This window comes from Labeo rohita, chromosome 10, assembly GCF_022985175.1.
Source record: "Labeo rohita strain BAU-BD-2019 chromosome 10, IGBB_LRoh.1.0, whole genome shotgun sequence".
Classification (NCBI taxonomy): domain Eukaryota; kingdom Metazoa; phylum Chordata; class Actinopteri; order Cypriniformes; family Cyprinidae; genus Labeo; species Labeo rohita.
The window spans coordinates 1,113,297-1,126,234 of record NC_066878.1 but is presented as its reverse complement, the minus strand read 5'-3'; the positions used below and the strand labels follow the sequence as shown (position 1 = coordinate 1,126,234).

Here is a 12,938-nt window from a genome sequence, read left to right as displayed (position 1 = left end):
GCATCAGAGTGGGCGGTAGATGGGTGGGCCAGTCCAAGCCAGATACCATATAAATGAAAGAACAGTGAGGAGATCAGAAATACTCCCTAACAGGAGGAGATCCACTCATGGCCTATGAGACAGAAGACCATGAGACTCAATACTGCTTTCCTGCAATCAACTCGTCATGTATCAAGGGAAAACGCTCTAGGCATGAATACAATATTATCTACATGTTTGTATTATTGCTGTCAGCATGGACTGTGTTTCTGAACCTGCTGGTGATCATCTCCATCTCTCACTTCAAGAAGCTTCACACGCCAACCAACCTGCTCATTCTCTCTCTGGCTGTGGCCGACATGCTTATTGGACTCATTGTTATACCCATAGAGGGAATCAAGCAAATTGAGACATGTTGGTACTTTGGAGACACTTACTGTGGACTGTTTGTGATTATCGTTAGGTTGCTCCTTTCTACATCTCTATGTAATTTAGTTTTAATTGCTGTGGATCGTTATATGGCTGTGTGTTACTCTTTAATATACCCACAGACAATAACTGTGACTAAAACTTTAGTAAGCATTGGTCTCTGCTGGTTTTGCTGTTCAGTTTACAATATTTGGTATGTAATTACTAATGGATATTTTAACACATCAGACAAAACACTGTGTTACGGCCAGTGTATTGTTCTGATTACTAATGCTTGGAAATTCATTGATTTGATTTTTTCCTTTTTATTTCCGTGTACTGTGATCATTACTGCATATTTGAGGATATTTTATGTTGTGCAACAGCAAGTGAAAGTTATTAACTCTCAAATTAACGGTGTAAAATGTGTAATGGAAGTTTCAGTGAGAAGGAAATCTGAGGGCAAAGCTGCAATGACATTAGGAATCATTGTGACAGCTTATCTGCTTTGCTGGATTCCATTCTACATTTGTTCTCTAACAAAACCCACAGCAATTTCTTCTAATACAATGACATTTCTAACATGGACTTTCCATATTAATTCAGGTCTGAATCCTATTGTCTATGCTTTATTTTACCGCTGGTTTAAAATATCAGTTACACACATTCTAACTTTCAGAATTTTTCAGCCAGCATCCTCTCTGATGGACATTTTTACAGATTATCATTCATGATTTACATTGGGGATTTATTTTGGTTTTATTTTTGAACTTTAGAACTTATGTACATGACACATACAATTCAATAATTAATGTTAGCTTAACATTAAAGAGACATTTACTCATCTTTCACTTTCATTGTACAGAAAAATAATTAAATAAACATGAATGGTGACTGAAGCTGTCAGATAATGCCTTTTATGCCTTTTTTTTGTTCTGAGGCAGCACGACATGTATACTTCATGGATAAGGCAATACTAGAGTCAAATGTAAAAAGGGAAATCTAAGATGTGGACTAATTAGGGGTTCGAGTGCGTAGCACTGAAACCCTATTGTTATTGTAAGGATTTTTTTTATTATTATTTTTCTCCGCTAAAACTGATCGTGCAGACCAAACCGTAAGGCCTAGAGACCTGAAATTTGGCCAGAACGTAGAGCTCCCCGATGAACGAATCTATCAAAGTCTCGCCGTAATCGGCCTAAAGGTGGCGCTACAGCGCCAAAAACTAACTTTTTTTACATTTTTGGCCCTAGCTTGTACAATTTTTGTCGTAGACTCAAAAACTTTACATCGTTGCGATCCTTGGGTCAATACGCACAAAAGTGTACTGGTGCAGATTTTCCGTACGACGTACCGTTTTTCCGCAAAATGGTGTTGTATCCGAAACCTACTCTTGCGAACTAGTCCTAGGTTTTTCGCCCGATCGGAACCAAACCAGTGCAGAAATGTTCTCTGGACAGTGAATATCAATAATTATCAAAAAAAAGTTGAAATTTCGACTGATCGTGGCGAAGGGACCCCAAAAAGTTTGTCAGGTGGGGGGCCATTTTTACTAAAATGGCTATAACTCATGAACCAAATGAGATATCTTCACCAAACTCGGTACACATGTGTATAAGCTCAATCTTTGGTCAAATAAAAAAAATTGCACAGCTTTGCCACTTGGTGGCGCTATAAGCCTGAAAAAACATAAAAATGACTATAACTTCGCAAACGTCAGTCCAATCAACCTGAAAATTGGTATGCAGTGTCTCTGTCCAATGTGCCATAAGGGTCTATAAGGACATTGACGTATCTCAAAAAATATGGCCGCCATCGACCAACGAAATTTGAGCACCTATTAGACAAGGTTAACGGAGGCCGATCGGAACGAAACTCACTGGCCATGTTTGACTCATGGCCCTAAAGGTCTGTAAGAATTTTGAAAGAAATCGGCCACTAGTTGGCGCTAACGAGTTTTATGGCTCTGTAATCACGTGGTGTTGCACACATCCACACAATATGCACATCATTGGATAGATCTCCTCATGATGAACAACTTTCCCTTAAGAACCATTGCTGTCAATCAAATCGTTCATTAATTATTCACAATTATGTGAAAAACCTACTTTTGCGAACTAGTCCTAGGTTTTTTGCTCAATCTCGATCAGACCACTGCAGCACAATTCTCTGGACTCTCTAGATCAATAATTAGCCATAACGGGATCATTTAGAAAAGGGGCGTGGCCAAAAATACCCAAAAGCTTATAAAACCTAAACAAAAACTCAAAACTTTACGAAAAGTGGTGAGAACATGTGACAGATGACTCTTAATAAGCATGCAAAGTTTCGTGAAGATCCGACCATAGGTGGCACTATAACAGTTAAAAAGGCTTCAAAAACACAAGCTGTGTATGGTAAATGGCTTCAAACGGCTAAATATATGCACTTATATTTACACAAACACTAGATCTCCATATCATTTGATAGATCTCCTCATGATGAACAAATTTGCCTCAAGAACCATTGCTGTCAATCAAACTGTTCACTAATTATTCACAAATATGTTAAAAACCTACTTTTGCGAACTAGTCCTAGGTTTATTGCTCAATCTCGATCAAACCACTGCAGTAATATTCTCTGAACTCTCTAGATCAATAATTATCAAAAAAATGTTGAATTTTGTCATTCGGTTAGCTGTAACAGGGTCATTTACAAAAGGGGTGTGGCCACATATACCCAAAAGCCTATAAAACCTAAATGAAAACTCAAAACTTTACAAAAATTGGTGAGAACATGTGTCAGATGACTCTTAACTAGCATGGAAAGTTTCGTGAAGATCGGACGATAGGTGGCGCTATAACAGTTAAAAAGGCTTCAAAAACACACACTCTGTATGGTAAATGGATTCAAATGGCTAAATAAATGCTCATATATTCACACAAACACTAGATCTTTATATCATTTGATAGATCTCCTCATGATGAACAACTTTAACTCAAGAACCATTGCTGTCATTCAAGTCGTTCATTAAATATTCACAAATATGTTAAAAACCTACTTTTGCGAACTATTCCTTGGTTTTTAACTCAATCTTGAACAGACCACTGCAGTAATATTCTCTGGACTCCCTAGATCAATAATTATCAAAAAAAAAATTGAATTTTGTCCTTTGGTTAGCTATAACGGGGTCATTTACAAAAGGGGTGTGGCCACATATACCCAAAAGCCTATAAAACCTAAAGAAAAACCCAAAACTTTCCAAAAATTGGTAAGAACATGTGGCAGATGACTCTTAACAAGCATGCAACGTTTCATGGAGATCAGACCATAGGTGGCGCTATAAGCTTAAAAAACACTAGATTTCTATGGTAAATAGTCTCAAATTGCCAAAAAAAAAATTAATATATTCACACAAACACTAGATCTTCATATCATATGACAAATCTCATTTTGAACAATCTTGCATAGCACCTCAAAGGCCTTAAATGCTCGAACCCCGGTAATTGCTGCTTGCAGCTATATTTATTATTCTTTTTTTCCTTTTTTTTTCTCTCTCTCTCTTTTACACAATTAGTATTTAATAATGTTACATTTTGTGTCTTAATCATGCTTTTACTGTTGGATGATTTTTTTTTTTATGTTTTGGTTGTGTAGCACCTTGGTTAGCAAATGCTGCTTTTAAGTTTTATTTTTAAATAATTTTGAACTTGACCTTGACAAGGTAATAGAAATGCTGATAGTAGTTATATAAATGTATTTCATTACACAGTTAAACATATAAATAGAAAATATTTCTGTGTCATTAAAAGCTGTTTTACCTACCGTGTGTATGCTCTGTATTTTTATGCTAATTAATGTATCTTGCTATTAGCTCAAATTCTCAAAAATCACACACAATCAAACCTCTACAAATGATTCATAATGCAACAGCCTTGCAATGGCTACCAGTTACAGCTTGCATCAAGTTCCAGTCATTGATGCTTGCATTCCACAAGCTCCACACCTTCCTACTTTATTTCACTCATACAAGTCTACATCCCCTCTAGAAAATTTAGTTCACTGATCCCTGCTGGTCGAATAATCTTCCCAACCCCATCCAAACAGCCGAATCCCTGATAATATTTTTCCATGATAACAAAATGCACCACGTTGGGTGTTTTGACCAATCTCAGATGATGTTATATTGACTAGAGGTGTAAAACTTCACTTGCCACACAATTTGTCTGAGAGGCTTTTTTGTGCATGCTTCGGATGAGTCAGTCAGCGTGAGTAAGATTCTTTTTGTGGCTATTGGGTCTTAATATCCCTTTTAACATCAATCAAGTCCAATGCTTTTTCTCATTCCTGCATGTTCCTTTCAAAACCGAAACCAAAACGTCAGATGTTTAATTACTATGTGAAGTGTTGGGATCGCTATAAGAGGGCTTAATGAACATTTTTGAGAAAACAATTTTTTTAAAAATTGACACTTTTTCATTTGTTTTGCCTATAGCTCGCAATTAGGCCATGCGCATTTCAACTAATTTGCCAGCACAAGTCACATATTAAAGCACTTAACTGCGTCATGCGGATTAAAAAAAAAATAAATAAATCTTCCTCTAAGCTTTCAATATTCCTTAATACCTCCCTGTTATAGCTTCTACTATTCTGAAAGATGTCTTATTTTTCACTGACATCCATCAGCTGAGGTGGAGCTGAGGATGAAGGTGGGAGTTTAAATGCAGCAAGCATTAACAAAAAAAAAAAAAAAAAAAAAAAAAAAAAAATGCAGAATGATAAATAAATGAGAGTGAATTTAAAAGATCACTGTAGCAAGGTACTTGTCAAATCATGAGCGTACTGACGTTAGATTAACTGACGTGGTTTGCCTGAACTAATGCAGTGCTTGATTAATAAAGTGGGTCGTCTTTGCCCTCCGCATGAGTAGCACTATTTGTGTGACATGCAGAGCTGTAGAGTGTTTCAAATCACTTCAGAAGTTCCATGATGGTTTGAAGGCAGCTGGTTAGGTGCAGTAGGCTGTTAAAACACACAGTATACAGTGTGTGCATAATTATAAGGGAAGTTGATATTCTAGTCATATATTTTTCCAAGTACATTTTACCAAATCCAAACAACATGTTATAGTAACTACTATCAGTTTTGTACATAATTATTTGTAAGTCATATATAACTTATAAATAAGAAAGTTTACCACTGACAAATATGTGTTAAACTCAAATGTTTCTTAGTTGAGCAAGGAAGAGCAGAGGTGTGGATCCATGCTCACAGCAAACAACCAATCACTGCATCCTGATGAGAAATGAATTCATACATCCATTAAAAATTACTGGAAAATCATTCTTACTTGCTTCACATATTTTTTACTCCCTCTAGTTTTGGAAAGAGCAGTATTCAGGTCAAAACTAATATTAACCACAACTCCATTTGACTTCACTTAGCATAATTTTTACTACACTACAATGCAATTAACCTAGACATGGAGAAAGAGAGATTTTAAATGAATGTTACTGATTATTATGACGCGATTTGATTTGATGCTCACAAGAATAGTAGTTATTCTGATTTACTATACATTTACTATACAAAATAATTACATTTTAAATTGTGCGTATCCATCATATCAAAAGCTGGGGGAAGAGAATGATAATATAATTATGCAGCATCAGAGTGGGTGGTAGATGGGTGGTCCAGTCTGATCCAGACGCTGTATAAATAAAAGCACAGTATGGAGAGCAGAACAAACTCCTAACAGGAGGAGACTCACTGATGGCTAATCACACAGAGGATCATGAGACTCAATACTGCTTTCCTGCCATCAACTCATCATGTATCAAGGGAAAACGCTCCAGTTTTGAACTTAATATTATCTACATGTTTGTATTATTGCTGTCAGCTTGGACTGTGTTTCTGAATCTGCTGGTGATCATCTCCATCTCTCACTTCAAGAAGCTTCACACTCCAACCAACCTGCTCATTCTCTCTCTGGCTGTGGCTGACATGCTTGTAGGACTGATTGTGATACCCATAGAGGGCATCAAGCAAATTGAGACATGTTGGTACTTCGGAGACACTAACTGTGGACTGTTTGTGATTATCGTTAGGTTGCTCCTTATTACATCTCTTAGTAATTTGGTTTTAATTGCTGTGGATCGCTACATGGCTGTGTGTCACCCTTTACTGTACCCACAGAAAATAACCGTGACTAAAACATTAATAAGCATCTGTCTCTGCTGGTTTTGCTGTTCAGTTTACATTATTTGGTTTGTAATAAGTAACGGATATTTTAATATGTCAGACAGAACACTGTGTTATGGCCAGTGCATTGTTTTGATTACACCTGCATGGAGATTCATTGATTTGATCATTTCCTTTTTATTTCCTTGTACTGTGATCATCACTGCATACTTGAGGATATTTTATGTTGTGCAACAACAAGTGAAAATTATTAATTCTCAAATTAATGGTGTAAAATGTGTAATGGATGTTTCAGTGAGGAGGAAAACTGAAAACAAAGCTGCTCTGACATTAGGAATCATTGTGACAGCGTATCTGCTGTGCTGGATTCCATTCTATATCTGTTCTTTAACAAAAACCACAGCAATCTCTTCCACTACATTGACATTTCTAACATGGACCTTCCATATAAACTCAGGCCTGAATCCTATCGTCTATGCTTTATTTTACCGCTGGTTTAAAATATCAGTTAAACACATTGTAACTCTTAGAATTTTTCAGCCATCATCCTCTATGATGGACATTTTTACAGATTATCATTCATGATTTACAATGGGGATTTATTTATTTATTCTTTTTTTTATATATATATATTTGTTTGTACTTAAAAGCACAACCTCTGAGATCAATCCCCAAAAATTACGGCACATGAAATGTATTCACATGTTCAGGTACAGGAATTACACACAAAATAATCAACAATAACTTAATATTAAAGGGCTAATTCAACCAAACGTTTGAAAATGGTCATCATTTACTGTCAAACCAAAATGTATTCAGACACCTTGGGTAATAAAATATGACAAGAACAGAAACTGTGTCAGAACAAATTCATCTTGATAATGTCAGATAACTTTGATAAAAAGGTATGTAAAGGATTACAATCAACAAAAAATTCAGACTGTTAGTATGAAAATATTTACACAACTATCAATACTTTGTTGACCAAGCAATGCTTAATTTTGTTCAGTCTATGGTGTAATATGTTGCATTATATAGGAATTAAAGAAAAAAAAAAAAAAAAAAAAAAAAAAAAAACACGAAACATGGTCATGGCCTCGCTGCCCACAAGGCTATCTGCGCCGACTGCACAATGCTTTTCTGATCTCTCTGTCTTTTTTTCAGAAAGTTGCCAAATCCAAATCCAGTGCCAAATGTATCCATTTTGAACTCACTGCCAAAGGCAAGAGACGCGAAGAAAAAAAATTCCTTGGTGAATGAAAAAATGTATTCCTAAACTTTCTACCACCCATTATTGGAAATGAAATTACTTGTTTATATGGCCCAAACTCAAAGTTTACACATGCTTTTGGTTCTTGAACTCCACTTTCTGTGGAGACTTGGCCAGGCCTACTAAACTAAATCACTGAGGGTGCTCTACCATATACTCATTACTAATAGTTATCCCTGTAAATCATTACTATTTCGAGAGTGAATCCAGCATAAAATATGTTTGTCATTTCTGAAAACAAAAGTTTCATACATATTCTGAATGGACTATAGCCTATTTGTGCGCTCCTTTTATAATTACTAAAAAGCTGTGAATCATGTTAGTTCATCAGGATCTCACAAGGTTCTGTAATAATCAATGGAGCTCTCTAAACTGCATAATTACTCTCTTATTTACATTGCATCTGCACTTTGTTTGTTAAGAGATGATTCATAAAAACCTTCATGAAATCTCATAAACGACTGATCTAAAGCACTCTACAGCTCCACACAAACATTGCTTGTCAAAATCAGTACACAACCAATTTCAACAGAGCTTGATGCCAGCACCTTGCTAAGCTAATAAAGATATTCTAATAAGCATAAAATACACACCACGCAAAAATACTGTATAACATATTTGAGTATTAAGACTTTTCAGTGTTGAATGATTATTTATGATAATATAATAATATTTCTCCCGCTCTCTCTGACAGCCGAAATTCATTTGTAGCCATATATTCTGGGACTTCCTTATCTTTTGCAGGATACATAAGTATGCTGTCTAAGAATCTTGCTAAAACAAAGTGTCTTAAGCATAATTAAGTTGCTTATTTTTCAGAAGGGCACACTGATGTGTTAAAATGCAACTTCCTCCAAATGTATCCATCCATCTGTATGTATCTTAAATCAAGAAAACATCATGACATATTGCAAAATCTGCAAAATCCATTTTCAGGAAGTGCTCTTTGATCTCAAAGAACTGATTTTATTGAACTACTCAAGAGAAGTTCAAAAAACTAAATCAAACCCTTAAGCAATTATGAATGACAGTCTGTAAAAATGTCAGTCAGACAGGAAGCTGGCTGAAATATTTGTGTAAGAATGTGCTTAACTGACATTTTGAACCAGCGATAAAATAAAGCATAGATAAGGGGATTCAAGCCCGAGTTCACATACAAAGTCCATGTTAGCAATGTCATTGTAGTAGAAGAGACTGCTGTGGATTCTGTTAGAGAACATATCTAGAACGGAATCCCACATAGCAAATAAACTGCCACAATGATTCCTAATATCAGAGCAGCTTTGCTCTCAGATTTTCTCCTGACTGAAACTCCCATTACACATTTACCACCTTTAAGAGAGTTTATAACTTTTGCTTGCTGTTGTGCAACATACAAAATCTTTAAATACACAGAGATGATCACAATACACAGAAATAGGAAGGAAAGGGTCAAATCTGTGAATCTCCAAGCAGGAGTAATCAAAACAATACATTGGCCGTAACAAACATCTGGTCTGTGTAAGGTATTAAAATATCCATTACCAATTACAAAGGCTATATTGTAAACTGAACAACAACACCAGGAGACACAGATGCTTATTAAAGTTTTAGTTGTGGTAATTTTCTTTGGGTACAGTAAAGGGTGGCACACAGCCACATAACGATAAACAGCAATTAAAACTAAATTACTAAGAGACGTAGAGAGGAGCAGTCCAAGAGTAATAACGTAAAGTCCACAGTAAGTGTCTCCAAAGTACCAACATGTCTCAGTCAGATTTATGGCATCTACAGGCATTATAATAAGTCCAATAGGCAAGTCAGGCACACAGACAGAGAGAGAATGATCAGGTTGGTTGGAGTGTGAAGCTTCTTGAAGTGAGAGATGGAGATGATCACCAGCAGGTTTAGAAACACAGTCCAAGCTGATAGCAATGAAAAAAAAACACATACATGATATTGTATTCATGACTAAAACGTTTTCCCTTGATGCAGGATGAGTTGATGGCAGGAAAGCAGTATTGCTTTCCAGGCCATGAGTGATTTGTATCACAGGCCATGAGTGAGCCTCCTCCTGTTTGTTCTGCTCTCCCTACTGTCCTTTCATTTCTACAGTGTCTGGATCAGACTGACCAACCTATCTACCGCTGATGCTGCATAGGGACATAATACTTTACTTTCTATACTTTCAATCTTGCTAGTGAAACTGTCTTTTAAGACACACTTTTTGGAATCTTTCCATATATATACAGAGAGAGAGAGAGAGAGAGAGTTGCATTACTGCAGACGCCCCCTCCTGAATTGAGGGTGAATTGCCTGTATTCATTGTGAGGCCTCATACACTGAACCGAGATGCCCGTTAAGTGACGGCTCGGTACAAATACATGTATCGTTACACCCCTATATATATATATATATATATATATATATATATACACACACAGTGGGTACGGAAAGTATTCAGACCCCCTTAAATTTTTCACTCTTATAGTTTTCACTGTTATATTGCAGCCATTTGCTAAAATCATTTAATTTCATTTTTTTCCTCATTAATGTACACACAGCACCCCATGTTGACAGAAAAACACAGAATTGTTGACATTTTTGCAGATTTATTAAAAAAGAAAAACTGAAATATCACATGGTCCTAAGTATTCAGACCCTTTGCTCAGTATTTAGTAGAAGCACCCTTTTGATCTAATACAGCCATGAGTCTTTTTGGGAAAGATGCAACAAGTTTTTCACACCTGGATTTGGGAATCCTCTGCCATTCCTCCTTGCAGATCCTCTCCAGTTCTGTCAGGTTGGATGGTAAACATTGGTGGACAGCCATTTTTAGGTCTCTCCAGAGATGCTCAATTGGGTTTAAGTCAGGGCTCTGGCTGGGCCATTCAAGAACAGTCACAGAGTTGTTGTGAAGCCACTCCTTCGTTATTTTAGCTGTGTGCTTAGGGTCATTGTCTTGTTGGAAGGTAAACCTTCGGCCCAGTCTGAGGTCCTGAGCACTCTGGAGAAGGTTTTCGTCCAGGATATCCCTGTACTTAGCCGCATTCATCTTTCCCTTGATTGCAACCAGTCGTCCTGTCCCTGCAGCTGAAAAACACCCCCACAGCATGATGCTGCCACCACCATGCTTCACTGTTGGGACTGTATTGGACAGGTGATGAGCAGTGCCTGGTTTTCTCCACACATACCGCTTAGAATTAAGGCCAAAAAGTTCTATCTTGGTCTCATCAGACCAGAGAATCTTATTTCTCACCATCTTGGAGTCCTTCAGGTGTTTTTTAGCAAACTCCATGCGGGCTTTCATGTGTCTTGCACTGAGGAGAGGCTTCCGTCGGGCCACTCTGCCATAAAGCCCCGACTGGTGGAGAGCTGCAGTGATGGTTGACTTTCTACAACTTTCTCCCATCTCCCAACTGCATCTCTGGAGCTCAGCCACAGTGATCTTTGGGTTCTTCTTTACCTCTCTTCTCCCCCGATAGCGCAGTTTGGCCAGACGGCCAGCTCTAGGAAGGGTTCTGGTCGTCCCAAACGTCTTCCATTTAAGGATTATGGAGGCCACTGTGCTCTTAGGAACCTTAAGTGCAGCAGAAGTTTTTTTGTAACCTTGGCCAGATCTGTGCCCTGCCACAATTCTGTCTCTGAGCTCTTCAGGCAGTTCCTTTGACCTCATGATTCTCATTTGCTCTGACATGCACTGTGAGCTGTAAGGTCTTATATAGACAGGTGTGTGGCTTTCCTAATCAAGTCCAATCAGTATAATCAAACACAGCTGGACTCAAATGAAGGTGTAGAACCATCTCAAGGATGATCAGAAGAAATGGACAGCACCTGAGTTAAATATATGAGTGTCACAGCAAAGGGTCTGAATACTAAGGACCATGTGATATTTCAGTTTTTCTTTTTTAATAAATCTGCAAAAATGTCAACATGAACTTGAAATGATTTTAGCAAATGGCTGCAATATAACAAAGAGTGAAAAATTTAAGGGGGTCTGAATACTTTCCGTACCCACTGTATATACACACACACACATATATACACACATACATACACATATTATATATACATATTAATTTACATATATTTACATATATTACATATATTTTTCGATTCTGCATTTTACTAGTACCGGTACTTTAAGAATGCATTTTTATAAGAGCTGTATTTCTGCGTGTCTGTGTTAGTGAATGGCGCAGATGCACAGCTTTGTTTACTACACACTAACGTGTGACGCTCGCAATGTTTTCAGCCTTTGCCACCTCAATATACGAGTACATGAACACATGAGCAATCTCTTGCACTGCTCTGAGTCACTTCATGAGCATTTAATAAACAGCCTATAATAAATTAAATCTTTATCAAATCTAATTATCCTTTATAAATTCATTAGACATGCATTTGATTATTAAAATGTAATGAAACAATTAAAATAGAAACCAGAAAATTAATGGAAAACAGATTCACAAACAAAACTGAATTTGAGAAAAATAATAATGAATTTCATAGGGCCTTAAAAACAAGTAATTTTTGTTAAACTTTTAATAAATTGTTAATAAATTCTCCAAGTTTCATGATTCCAATCAATTAGACTTGTATACATTTTTTTTATGTAACCATTAAAATAGAGTCTATAAAAACTAAAATGGAATTTAGGAAAAAATAAAACAATAGGGCCCTCTTAATTTTATTTGTGTCTTTGTTTTAATGTAATTGTCCTTTAGTTTGTTACTTGCATCTAGGTTCTTATTAATAACAAAGATAAAATGACAAAAAATGACTATGTCATGATATAAATTGTTGTTGTGAAATAAAATTACTATATCATGAAATAAGATTTGGCTTTATCCTTTAAGCTAACTTACCAATATAGCAAATATCTCTACATACCTGTAGGCTCGGTAGTTGTTCACCATAATCCTGTGTAGTGGCACTGGCATGTGATTATTATTTTATTTTTTATTTTTTTAAAAGGGGTGACAACACCATACCAAAATTTATATGTATTTTGAACACAATATATATATGTTTTTTGAATTTAGCATTTTATTGTGTTGTGTGCTTTTACTAGTGACTATTCTGAGCAGCAACAGATGAAAAACAAAAAGGTCTATTTCAC

The 12,938-nt window shown here is 36.4% G+C and overlaps 1 protein-coding gene and 2 pseudogenes across 1 annotated transcript; 2 read left to right on the top strand and 1 right to left on the bottom strand.

Moving 5' to 3' along the window:
* The first annotated feature begins 53 nt into the window (after positions 1-53).
* Positions 54-1,121, top strand: LOC127171860 (trace amine-associated receptor 13c-like; annotated as a pseudogene).
* Positions 1,122-6,123: 5,002 nt separating this feature from the next.
* On the top strand, positions 6,124-7,152 carry LOC127171885 (trace amine-associated receptor 13c-like). Its single transcript, XM_051120824.1, has one exon. The coding sequence runs from the start codon at positions 6,139-6,141 to the stop codon at positions 7,150-7,152; it is 1,014 nt and encodes a 337-aa protein (XP_050976781.1). The 5' UTR covers positions 6,124-6,138.
* A 1,703-nt stretch (positions 7,153-8,855) lies between these two features.
* Positions 8,856-9,923, bottom strand: LOC127171863 (trace amine-associated receptor 13c-like; annotated as a pseudogene).
* Positions 9,924-12,938: the final 3,015 nt, after the last annotated feature.